General features: G+C 40.4%; 1 protein-coding gene across 4 annotated transcripts in view; it reads left to right on the forward strand.

Annotated features, from left to right (window-relative positions):
- The first annotated feature begins 397 nt into the window (after positions 1-397).
- Positions 398-13,671, forward strand: part of phykpl (5-phosphohydroxy-L-lysine phospho-lyase) — an 88,076-nt gene continuing 74,802 nt past the window's right edge. For 2 of the 4 annotated variants that reach the window (XR_012988370.1, XM_076292628.1), the window contains exons 1-2: positions 398-588; positions 682-800. Coding sequence is in view for 3 of the 4 variants with exons in the window: in XM_076292628.1 (XP_076148743.1) it covers positions 530-588; positions 682-800 (178 nt within the window). In the remaining variant the exon portion in view is untranslated. The remainder of the gene's footprint in view (positions 589-681; positions 801-13,671) is intronic. The other 2 variants (XM_076292629.1, XM_076292630.1) reach the window with 2 other exon arrangements.

Genomic DNA, 13,671 nt, shown 5'->3' on the forward strand with positions numbered 1-13,671 from the left:
AGGGTACTTGCATAAGGGTGATGGTGTAATGGCAGACAAAGGATTTCTTATAGAGGATAAACTTAATTCAATAGGCATTCAGTTAAACATGCCTTTGCAAAGTCCAAAATGCAGATGCCAGCTGGTGATGTTGAAACAAAGCGTATAGTAAAGCATAGGGTGCATGTAGAGAGGGCTATTGCCAAAATAAAAAGTTTAAAAGTAACAAGTTGTGAGTGATGTGATGTGTTGGTTGGCAATGTAATGAATAAGACTATCTAATTCTAAGGTCTTAGAACACTCGCGAAAGGTCAATTCCAGAATATAAATTGAAGTGAGCTCATTTATTCTACAGGTGGCGATAATGTGCTGAATGGGGCCTAATCCGCAAAAGAGAGAAAAAAACTCAAGAAGAAGCTTGGAAGTCTGGACTGGTCTATGGACTGGACAGAGCCCGTCTATTAGACATTCTCTGGATCTGGATTTTGGAAGGCTGATCAATTTGTTTAGTTTCTTGAGTGGTTACAGTGTCGCACTGTCAGTGTTCACCATGGCCTCTGAACTTTACCACAAAGAAAAAACGCTAGTAATGCGGAGTAGATTGATTGGGTAGGCTACATTTTTGTTGCATATTACTGTCATGGCGATAAATTCAAAAACACAGTAACTTACTGAAAACCTGACGATCTCTGTGTTCCTTAGGCAGTCCTGTCGCCTCTTTTTTTCTCACGACCCAATTAAAATCCTAAAGGCTCGAGGACAGTATCTGTATGACGAAAACGGAATGGAATATCTGGATTGTATAAGTAACGTGCAGCACGGTAGGGTGTCCCTCTTTTTCTTACAATTTTGATAGAAGATGAATTGCATGTCAACATGTTGCTAGACAAATTTGGTTTAGATAATTCAGTTTTATTTATTTATAACTTTGTTTTGGGGAGTCTTCCCATGAGAAAACGATTGTTGACTTATGCTGCGTTCCAGACACTTTTTAGCCCTTAAGAAGTTACAACTCGGTGCTGATCCACTAGTAGGCCTACTATACAACAGTCGCGCTGCCTCCCCTCTTCAGTCATGTGTGGGCGTTTCTTTAAAATGTCAGTTAGCAGCTCATAGTCAATTCGTTTTAACTTGTCTTAAGTGTTTTTCCACAAATGGACCACAATTTTAGGCATGTACTTAACAGTATACAACACATTGATAGCTACACACTATGCAAGCCATTTCGAAATCTTGTTTTATTTAAGGGTAAGGCTATATTTGCACCCCTGGTACAGTTAACAGTGCTATTAGTACCCTGGTGCAATTAGAAGTGAATTATATTCGTACCCCGGTGCACACAGCAATGTGTTCTATTAATACCCCATCTGGTACAAATATCAATGTATGCTATTTGCACCCCTGTGCATTTACTCTGACATATTGATCACACAATGTAATAAAAAAAAACGAGCAACATGTTTTTGTTGCTTAACCTGACTCTCGCCAGATGAATTTCGCTCCGCCTAGCTCCACTCACATCCATCTGGATCGCTTCCATTGAGAGTGATTTCGGCACCAGATTTTATGGTAGAGCCAATCAGGACGCAGGGGGGGAGTTTCATAGATGTGACGTATCCAAATCATATGCATGGATTTTTGATAAGGCAGCCTTCTGAAACACCTCTCCAATGGATCGATCCCAGATGGATGAGTGGAGCTAGACGGAACGAAATTCATCTGGCGAGAGTCAGGTTATTTGTTGCTACATCACAGGGTGTGAATAGCTCAGCTGTGTAATAGACACTCTGAATAAGTGTATGCTGTTTGTATCAATGTATAGTTAGAAGTGGATGCTATTTGTACCCTGGTGTAATGTAATGTATGCTATTTACACCCTGGTGTGTGAACTAGCTAATTGTTGCAATTTTCCGTTTGAGAACCGATTTCTTGATCAAATCGCGCCCCTTTTCGCCAGAGACGTTGGTACATGTGCGCACTCACTCTGCCAAAAGGCATCATGCGGGAATCGAACCCCGGTCTCCCACTTACTAAACCATGTCTGTGACCACTGCACTAACTACTTCCACAGAAGAGTGTTTGCAGGTAAACTTATAGTTTATAGGCCTGAGCATCATATTCACGAAATTTCTGTTAACTAACAAACTGACGGTTGTATGTGTTTACTAAACAAAGATTATGAAAATAAAACACAACTTTTCAATCTAAAACTTAATTTGAACAGATATTAGTGCCGAAACTTTTCAGAATTCTTCACTTTCTGCTGACGAAAAAAAGAATGTCCACCATGTTTTTTGTGCATGTAAGCAACGTCTTTTTGTTGTTTTGTCACAGCTGTGTGGCCAAGACTATTTGTACCAGGGGTGTAAATAGACACTCCGTTTATTTAAATTACTCAATGCAATCTCAAATCCTCACCAGAGGGGGAGTTGTGCAGGGGGAGTTGTGTAGTGAAAATTGCGAGCCCAAATCCGGCGAAAACCCAGAAACAGCGAAGGAATAACCAGACATGCATAGCATAGCTGCCAACTCTCACGCATTGGCCGTGAGACACACACATTTGATTAGTTTCACACGTTCACACGCCACACCCCCGATTTCTCACGCTGAAGTGTCAACCCGGTCGGTCAGATGCCTGAAAAATGAGTTTAGCCTATCTATAGATTGAGCCACTGATCGACTAGTCATGCTTTCAGAGACGGTGAGAGGGTTCAAGAGCACCCCCTGTCTGTGGAATTTTCTAAGTTTTCTCTCATTTGCGATGCTACTTCAGAAGCCATCCCAGGCGCATTTCCCCCGCTTCAGGTATGCTTTGAGTATTATTGAGTATTTTTCACGCTGAAGTGTCAACCTGGTAGGTCAAATACCTGGCAGATGAGGTTCAACTAAACTAAACCTATACATATCACACATCATGTGAACTTTCCAATGATATTAGCGCCAAGTTGCTGTGATAAATGGTTCGCGAGAAAATTAACATTGAACCGACATGCAATTATAGGCTAATCATATTTGCATTTTGCACACAGTGCACACCCATTACTCTCGGTTAAATATCTCACTAACCCTTCACACAACACGTGGCAAACCCAATATCACAATAAACAGCAAACCGTACCGAAGTCAAGTCAAGTTTATTTATATAGCGCATTTCATACACAGAGGTCATTCAATGTGCTTTACATAAACAAAACCAAACAATAATAACAAATAAAAGCATAGAAGGGCAATATAGTCAAAGAATAGTTAAAAGGTAAAGATCATAATAAAAACAAAAACATAAAACACAAGGTAAAATCATTTAAAAATAAAGAATAATTCAAGGCAGATTTAGAATTTGTAACTCGGCACAGTTAGCAGAAAGCATCTGAGAACAGTTTGGTCTTAAGTCTAGATTTAAAACTGGCTACAGTTGGGGCCTTTTTGATGTCATCCGAAAGTTGGTTCCACAGCTGAGCTGCATAGCAGCTAAAAGCTGCTTCACCATGTTTAGTTCTAACTGTAGGTTTTACTAGCAGGTTTTTCACCTGGGACCTGAGAGGACGAGAAGGTGTGTACTGCTGAAGCATGTCTGACAAGTATTTAGGTCCTGCTCCATTTACTGATTTATAAACAAGCAATAGTGCAAGGACTTAAGAATTGGAGTAATGTGGTCAGTTCTTTTAGTTTTTGTTAGAATCCTAGCTGCTGCATTTTGTACCACCTGAAGCTGTTTAATAGTCTTTTTTGGAAAGCCTGTGAACAGTCTACTGCAGTAATCAACCCTGCTGGAGATAAATGCATGAATGAGTTTTTCTAAGTGATGTTTTGACATCAGCCCTCTGAGTTTGGCAATATTTTTGAGGTGGTAAAAAGCTGATTTAGTTATCGCTTTCATGTGGCTGTTGAAATTTAAATCACTGTCAATTAATACACCAAGATTTTTAACAGTATCCTTTGCCTTCAACCCTTTTGTGTCAAGGAGAGTGGCAACCCTAAGTCTTTCCTAATTTTTACCAAATATAATTACTTCAGTTTTTTCTTTGTTCAGCTGAAGAAAATTTTGAGACATCCAGGTGTTGATTTGTTCTATACACTGACACATAGATTCAAGAGGACCATAGTCGTTTGGTGATAGAGCTAAGTAAATTTGTGTGTCATCTGCATAGCTATGATATGAAATCAAATTATTTTGAATGATTTGTCCAAGTGGGAGCATATAGAGGTTGAATAATAGTGGCCCCAAGATCGACCCCTGGGGAACACCACAGGTCAAGGACGTTGGTGTTGAGGTACAGTTTCCGATGGCAACAAAGAAGCTCCTTTCTTGTAGATATGATTTTAGCCAGCTGATAACTATGCCTGTAAATCCAACCCAGTGTTCTAGTCTGTGTAGTAAAATATTGTGATCAACAGTGTCAAATGCTGCACTAAGGTCCAGTAGCACTAGGACTGATGTTTTACCTGAATCTGTGTTGAGGCGAATGTCATTGGAAACTTTAATGAGAGCTGTTTCAGTGCTGTGATTTGCCCGAAAACCAGACTGAAAGTAATCAAAATACCCATTTGATGTTAGGAAGGTGGTTAATTGATTAAAGACTACTTTTTCAATAATTTTGCCAATAAAAGGTAGATTGGATATGGGCCTGTAATTGTTTAGCATGGAGGCATCCAGGTTATTCTTCTTGAGAAGTGGCTTTACAACAGCTGTTTTCAGTGACTTAGGAAAAGTGCCAGACAGCAGTGATACATTTACAATTTGAAGGACATCCGCCGCTATGAGGTGAAAAACAGTTTTGAAGAAATTGGTAGGCAGAGTGTCTAAGACACATGTGGAAGTGCTGAGATTCTGTACCGTTTTTTCAAGTGTTTCGTAGTCTATCAAGCTGAACTCTGACATCAAGTTTAGTTTCCCTCTGTTTGTTGCTGGAAGTTCAGGTTGTTGAATTTGTAATTGAGCAGATATGTTGAGTCTGATTTTGTCAATTTTACCTTTAAAAAAAGATGAACTCATTGCATTTATTAGTTGAGAGAAGTTCAGGCGCTAGTTGTGAGGGGGGATTTGTTAATTTATCAACAGTTGAAAATAGAATACGAGTGTTATTTGAACTTCTATTGATAATGTTAGAAAAGAAAGACTGTCTTGCTTTGCATTTTTCAGAGTTATATGTGCGGAGCATCTCTTTATGGATTTCATAGTGGATCTGAAGTTTGTATTTACGCCATTTTCTTTCAGTCTTCCTACACTCTCTTTTTAGAAGTTTAACTGCTGGATTTTGCCTCCATGGTGCTTTCTGTTTGTCCTTAACTTTCTTGAATTGTAATGGAGCAATGTCATCCATAATGTTTGCCATTTTTGCATTAAAATGATCAAATAAGTCTTCAGAGTCTGACAATTGACTTGACTTTAGTGAGAGTGCTTGCTCAAAGAGAGCACTTGTCTGATCATTTATGATTCTCCTTTTTACCATCATAGCTGTGTTTTGAGTGTGTGGGGACATAGACACATCAAAGAACACGCAGAAATGATCAGATAAGGCCAGGTCTTTAACAGCTGTAGAGACATCGAGACCCTTTGTGATAACAAGGTCGAGGGTATGGCCGAGAGAGTGTGTTGGCCCCTGTACATGCTGTGTTAGGGAGAAAGTATCGATTAGTGCAATGAATTCCTTGGTATAGTTGTTTTCAGGATTATCCACATGCAGGTTTAGATCCCCTGATATAATAAGACAGTCAAACTCTATGCAAACAACTGATAGCAGTTCACCTAGCTCTTCAAGAAAAACTTTAGCTGAATGTTTTGGAGGCCTGTAAATTGTCAGTAATAAAATCTGAGGAGAAGACTTAATGCATGCACACAGATATTCAAATGAAGTAAAGTCACCGAATGACGACTGAAAAGACGTCTTGAAAATTGTGGCTATCCCCCCACCTCTTTTATTTGCTCTGGTAGCACTCAAAAAACTGAAATTTGGGGGAGCTGATTCGATGAGAGTAGCAGCACTGTTTGCTTGATCTAACCATGTCTCAGTTAAAAGTAAAAAATCAAGGTTGTGTGTGCAAATTAGATCATAAATTAAGAATGATTTGTTTGAAAGAGATCTGATATTTAGGAGTGCTAGTTTTGCTGTAAGTGTTGGGGAAATATGATCCATGGGGGAAATCTGAGGTTGATGTGGTACAGGTAGGAGATTGGACTGGTTTACCCTATAATCTCGATGCATTTGTGTTCTATTTCTTGTCAATACAGGAATAGAGAATGTCATGGGCTTACTGGGTCCCGGCATGTTCTCAAAACTACTGTCAGTACCATTTATATTGCAGGGACCCTGAGAATATCATGCAATACAGTCATCATATAATTGTCCCCTGCTGCTTCCATCTGTATTTTCCACTGCACATTCCATGCTATATGCCGGCTGAGAAAATGAACTAAGAGGTTGCTGCTGCTTAAGAGATCCTTCTAAACGGGGAGGGGGAGGGCGAGGGGGTGGAGGTGCCCTTCGCTTCTTTGGTGCTAATGATCTTGGGCTAGTAAAACTCTGCATGGCTACTGGTAGCAGTCTCTCCATTATTGCAGGGAACATCATGTGCTTGGGTGGAGATGGTGATGGGTATTCAGGGGATCCTGTGGAGTTTGAGTGGGTGGTGGGATGACGGGGTGGGGATGGTGATGGGAGATTAGGGGGGTTTGTGTGGACTGGGGAGTTTGATTGGGTGGGGACGTGATTGGGTGTGGGTGGTGATGGGAAATCAAGGAGGTTGGGGTTGAAAATTGATCCAGAGTCTCCATCTGCCTGCTGAGGTTCTGGGAAGTTTGTTGCAGATGCTCCGCTTTCAGCATGTATTCCAGTAGTGTATTCCATGTTGTGTCTTTGTGGTGACAAGGAGACGACGGAGGTGGGGAGGGGTATTGGTACTGGTGTTACAACATGACCCTTTCTTTCTGATAGCCTCTCAGCAGCTTTGATAGGTGCTATCTCCTCATGCTCATCACATCCATTTGTTTGCTGAGATTCCAGGGAGTTTGACGCCAGTGATTGACTTTGAGTAATTTTAGCAGCACCCATCTTATCTTGTCCAGTGGACATGGCTTGGCATTGTTGAGCTGGTTGTTCATGTTTCTCCAAGGTCTGCATTTCAGTGGAGGCTAGCGGGTGGTTATCAGAGGGCCCCACAGCAGGGGAGGTTGGGCATATCTCTGTTTCAGCCTGTGCAGAGTGTTTTGGTTTAGCTGAGTTGTTGATGTCATCTGCTTGTTCCGTCTGTATGGCCACTGAGCGCTTATCAGAGGCTCGGCTCAAGGTTGGCAGAAAAAATGTTGGGTGCAGGAGAGAGAGCTGATAGTATTCGGTTAAGATCTTGGCCCCAGTCCAACTCAGCTCTGTGCTATTTGGTCTGAAGTATTCCCTGCGATTCCAAAAAAGGTTAAAATTGTCAATAAAATTCATCCCAACTGAAAAGCAAGTTTTTGCGAGCCAGGTGTTTAAACTGAATAGTCTGGAAAATACAAAGCTTCCCTCTGCTGGGAGTGGGCCACTGATGAAAATTTGTATTCCAAGCTCATATAGGGCCAAGAAAAGTTCCTTGAAATCTTCTTTGACATACAGCTGTTCTCTGTAGATGTCATTTGCTCCAACATGCACAATGATGCGCTTGATAGTTGCATATTTTGACACCAGTTCTGCAAGCTTGTTTTTTGTGTCAGACACTGAAGCATTTGGGAAACAACATACAATCAGGAATACGAGGATATAAAGCATGCCTCTGTGCAATAAGTGGTTCCTGAGTAATCCGGTTTTGAAATTGCAACACATTTCTACATAGTCTCATTGGGGTGAAATTATAATGTATTATAATGTAAACTATTTGTCAGTACATACATTTTTGTAAATTGCTCAGCCATAGATTATCCCACTATCATGGTTCTTACAGTATATTGTCAGGTTCCAGCCAATCCCACTTACACAGATAAATGAATATATTTCTATTGGCATGCTTCATGAAGAAAATCAAATAATGAGACACAAATATTGATATAAAGCCTAACATAAGCCATATGCACACATTCACATCATACGTTCCCAGATATATGGGTACATCCTGAAAAAGGAAGAGCATGTAGGCTATAGGCTATGGCCATTACAATGACCAATATATTATCTTAAATTAACTAGCTGAATAACACAGGTGACCACTTCTGCATAATTTCATGGAGTGCTGAAATATACACACATTTTTGAACATTTCTGAACTGTGAAATGTAGCATATATGTTTTGTGGTTGTGAACTTATTGCAATATCACCATAACTATTCGCCCTGTGTGTGAATGGTTATAATTCTGAAGTGCAAAATAGCTTAGGCTACAGCACAAATATAATATAAGCATACGAATAAGCAAGCCTGACCTCTGACTTTATTTTGAAAGTGCACCTGATTGATGCATTTAAAAGTTAAAATATACAAACATTTCTTAAATTCTTACAAAACACCCTTAGGATGACACAGCATCAGATGAACGCAGGTTCAGGCCGAGGTCCTAGTAGTAGATCCCTTTGATACCAATGTTAATTAAACTCTGGGACCCTGGTCCCTACACCTGAGAACCACTGATGCACGTTTTTTTTTTTACTGTACGGTAATAATGCTGAATGAGCCAAACAAAAATTTCCGCAGCAAAAGCCCCACCAAATCTCACTCCAAGGTTATTTGAAAAGTTGGCAGCCCTGGCATAGTGCTTCTTTAAGTGTTTCTCACAAATGGACCACCAATATAGGCATGTACAGTACTTAACAGTATACAACACATTAATAGCCTATACAAACTATGCAAGCCATTTCGAAATCTTGTTTTATTTAAACTACTCAATGCAATCTCAAATCCTTACCAGAAAAAACAATATACATTTCTTTAAATCCTTTGTTCGTTTGTTTTATGGACTAGGTTACAGAGGTTGCCTAGTAACGGGGACGCTGGCCAGATGCGCCGCTCCGTATGGCTATACTTTCTTTGATTTATGCTCATTATTTTCGTTACTCAGCGTTGTTTTTATTACAGTTTTTATTTGCCAAAGTTGGCTATGATCAACTACTATTCGTTGTTCGCTGTTTTAGTGACTTATTTTTACACGATCTTAGTTTTTATCGGAGTTCAAGTTTTTGCCTATAGAACGTTGAGGCAACACTGGGATACTTTGTAACAAAACTCTGGATACAGCTGCGCTGCAGACAAGAAGAAGAAAACGCTGTTACAAAAATGTAGACTAGCATTACAGCTGCACCTCGGACTGGGTCACCAGCAGCTGCCTGGATGGAGAGAGTCTTCTACACTCAACTCCCCAAAACTTTGAGATCGCTACAGACAGCGCACCATCCTCTCAACTCGCTGAATTTCGGCGTATGAATCATGCGGCACTGGTGAGACCTGATCCAAGACTGTGCCCTCAACAGCATACTACAGGCCTATCTGTTCTGCAGATGGCTCTGTTAAATGGTCCCAGTTTACTGCAACAATCAACAACGCGGCGAGACCCTGCCTTCAACCCCGGAGAAATGTTGGACGAGGTCTATCGAGATCCGGATGCCACCACAGCCTGGTCCGCAACACTCGACGCTGAGCCACCGCATCTGAGAGGGTGGTCCATCGACTCTCCGCGACCACGAACCAGCAAGAGAGGCGTCCAGTATGGGCCAGCTCGGCGGATTTCCCCCTCAGGTGATGGCTCTCCCTCTTTGGGTGTGAGCCATGGACAACGGCCTTCCACGTCGGCGCTGCATGCCACCACTACGCACCAATTTCAGCCGGCAGTCCCACCAGAGCTGCCTGTGATGCCATGCCCTGGCTGTCCACGGACTGTAGCTGTTTCGGCCAACTCGGGATTACGTGATACAGACTTAAAGTATGCTTCTCTAACCCACAGTACAATACCACCAATTAGAATGGCACTTTTAAATACAAGATCACTTGCCAACAAATCACTATTAGTCAACGATCTAATCTCAACACAGCAATTAGATTTTTTGTTCTTAACTGAAACATGGTTAGAGAGTAATGGTAGTGCAACAGTTCTCATTGAGACAGCCCCCCCAGATTTTAATTTTCAAGAGGTCTCCCGTGTTGGAAAGAGAGGTGGGGGTGTTGCTGTTTTGTTCAAAGACACTTTTGAATGTAAACAAATCTCACTTGGGGAATTTAATTATTTTGAGTATCTCTGTACTGTGCTGAAAAGTGTGCCTAAGGTTTTACTAGTTGTTTTATACAGACCCCCAAAATATTGCTCCAATTTCATTCACGATTTCTCAGAAATGCTGTCAATAATATCTACAGATTTTGATTCTTTTATCATTACTGGTGATTTTAATATTCACATTGACAATCCTACAGACATCTCTTCTAAAGAGCTCACTGTTTTATTTGATATGTTTAATCTTGTACAACATGTTAACAGCCCCACTCATATCAAAGGTCACACTCTGGATCTAGTTATCAGTAAGGGTATCTGTGTTTCTTCAATTAATGCTATAGACTTAGCACTATCTGATCATTTCTGTGTATTCTTTGATGGACAGGTCTCCCCAATTAGCCAAACTCAATTGAAAACTGTATCTAAGAGGTATATTAATGAGAATACCTGCAGTCTGTTTAAAGAAGCCATGGCTATTACACCATACATAACAACTCAGGGTGTGGAAGACCATCTAAGTCTGTTTAACGCCAATATTGTCAGGATATTTGACTCTGTAGCACCTACCAAACTTAAAAAAGTCCCCAGGAAATGTAAAGCACCATGGAGGTATACCACAGCAGTAGCGACTCAGAAAAGAGAATGTAGGAAGGCTGAGCGTAAATGGAGAAAGAGCAAGCTTCAGGTTGACAAAAATATATTCAAAGACAAACTTCAATCTTACAACTATGAGTTAAGAAAGGCTAGACAATGTTATTAGACAGATTCAGTTAATTCAAAACGCTGCTGCTAGACTGTTAACCAAGACTAAAAAGAGAGATCATATTACACCCATTCTTAAATCTTTACATTGGCTCCCAGTTAATTTCAGAATTGATTTCAAGGTTCTACTCCTAGTTTATAAGTCACTAAATGGACTTGGCCCCAAATATTTTTCTGAAATGCTTCCCCAATATACACCTAGTAGAGAGCTTAGATCTACTGGAACCTGTCAATTAATAGTCCCCAGGGTTAAAACCAAACAAGGAGAAATGGCATTAAGCTATTATGCCACACAGCGCTGGAATCAGCTTCCAATAGATATCAGATTTTCCCCAACACTAGAATGTTTTAAAAAGAAACTAAAAACTGAACTTTTTCATTCTGCATTTATTGATTAGTTTTTAAGTTTAAGTTTTCTATTTTACCTCCTATTCATTCAGTCTTATTTCCCCCTTGATCCATTTTATTATTTTATTGTATTAATTACTATTATTATTGCTGTTAATCTTTTATTTTTATTTTTGTTTCTTTTAAGCACATTGAATGACATTTTGTATGATAATGTGCTATATAAATAAACTTGAACTTGAACTAGGTGGTCGTGGAATAGATCGTTAAAACATTCATTTGTCTTGTAAGCAGAACCAAAGTTTCACAGGCACCGTTGTGGTAGAACAAAGGAATACAACCTCGTGCTTGGATAGTCGCGTCGCGTCAGAGCCCGTCTACAGAGAGCCTTGGCACTTCCTATTAAGCCCCACTTTATCGAAATTGGTTGCAGTTCCATTAGAATTCCACTGGGGGTGATCGCGGACTTGAATGGGGGTCTATGGAGCTAAACGGTTAAATTTATCTCTTTCACCTGGGGCCTGTACTACGAAGCGGGGTTTCTGTCTTATCTGGGTAACTTCGAGAGTAACTTGATCACGTGTGGCGTAACTTCCCGATTAACCCGTACTACGAAAGGTGGATAGGTTTTAACCGAGGTATGCTGCCATGGCAATTTACGCTGCATCTCAAACCTGCTCCGAGCAGGTTATGTTCTTGGTTAACCCGAGGTTTCCGTTAACCACACCCTTTATAAGTACCACCCCTCCACTAACAATTTCTCCCGAGACATGTCGGCGTACCTGGATGATCCATACGACATTGGAGCCCAAATCGTGAGGGACTCTCTTCGCAGGGGTTTTAGAGGCCGCCAGAAAATATAGCCTACCCGGACGATATTCTCTATGAAGATATAGATTGTTAGCCGAGGGAATTCGTTATCTTTGTCAGATGATCTAGGAAGACGTCTCATAGCAATGCCCGTACTTGGACATTCATGTATTCAATCGGTGATGCAAGAATAGCCTACTGTATGTCCTAAAATAAATCGGACATAGGCCTATGCTGAACATCTGAGCAATAGCCTAAAATAAATCGGACATAGCCTACAGTAGGCCTAATAAATAAAAATCACCATTTTAACAAACTTGTTGAATTGAATGTCATATTACTGTACCCTGCACATAAAGGCTACACATTTCCACAGCACCAGAATCCGACCGAATGCCCCCCTCAACCCCCTCCATAATCGGCCTTCCACTATTATTTGCGATGGCCAACTCCTCTGCTACTGTAAAACACTCTGGTGCCTTTCCTCCTCGAAGACACCTGTTTCTTGTTAACCAAGTGAAGGCCAAGTGAGGCCAAGTGAAGGCTATAAGCTAGGCCTACATGTTTTCATAATAAAGAAATATTAATGCAAGCTATAACTATATAAACCTACTAGGCTATTCTGAATAATGTTTTTGTGTTTCATTTTCACCTGCCATGTGCGTTTGGCAATGGTGTTGCATCTGAAATGTTCACAGGATTAGGCATAGGCTACACTAAATCAGTCAATGGGGGCTACTTAAACATTCAATTATCCTTATTACTGTAATCTATATGCCCACTTCTGAATTGGGTTGCATCTGTAGGCCTTTCTATGAACTCAAATTAGGCTATTAATTATTTCAACTCATTTCAGACATTCCGTAAGCTACTAATCCTCCGTAACGCATATTTGAAGAACATGTGGGAATAAAACTTTACTTTTAGGCATTTAGGCTACCCGATCTGTAATACGTTGCCAAAAGCCTTGCTTTGCTCACTGCCGACGTATTTGATTTTTGTCGTAGAGTGGGTTTTAATTCCTCATAACTTCTCATAATAATTGTGCATTCCTCATCCGTAAAATAAGGTGATCGCGTCATCATTGAAAGTGGTGACTTGTGCTGCAACCCGCCCCTTTTATGTGAACGCGCACAGGTTAACCCCGGCTCAACAAATCAACTTCATAATCAGCGTCGTAGTACCAATTAACACCACTTAAGATAACCAGGTTTTGTCAACCCTGGTTTAACAAAGTAACCCTGGGTTACATCTGGGTAGGTTAAGCTCCCTTCGTAGTACAGGCCCCAGCTTGTTGTGGAAGAATTGTAGATTTTATTGTAGTTTATGCAAGTTCAATATAGATTTTAGATCTAAAGTTGAATGAACGAGTACTTATGTCCTTTTTATTTCTTACAGGTTGGGTTGTTGTTGCCCTAGCTAGCTAGCATTGTGCTAATGAATGACGTCATTGACATATTTGAAAGGCTTTTTAGAAGAATTACGTGACTTTAAAAAATATAATAATCAACAGTGTGTATTTTCTTTGCCTCTCCTATCGAATGCCACATTCAAATTACTACTCAAAAAATTATATCCAGAGAAAAGTGGATATTGAGGGGTAAAGCTC

Source organism: Alosa pseudoharengus, unplaced genomic scaffold, assembly GCF_046254945.1.
Source record: "Alosa pseudoharengus isolate Yale_2024_CS ecotype anadromous, Long Island Sound unplaced genomic scaffold, YU_APseudo_1.1 YU_APseudo_1.1_scf_19, whole genome shotgun sequence".
Classification (NCBI taxonomy): domain Eukaryota; kingdom Metazoa; phylum Chordata; class Actinopteri; order Clupeiformes; family Clupeidae; genus Alosa; species Alosa pseudoharengus.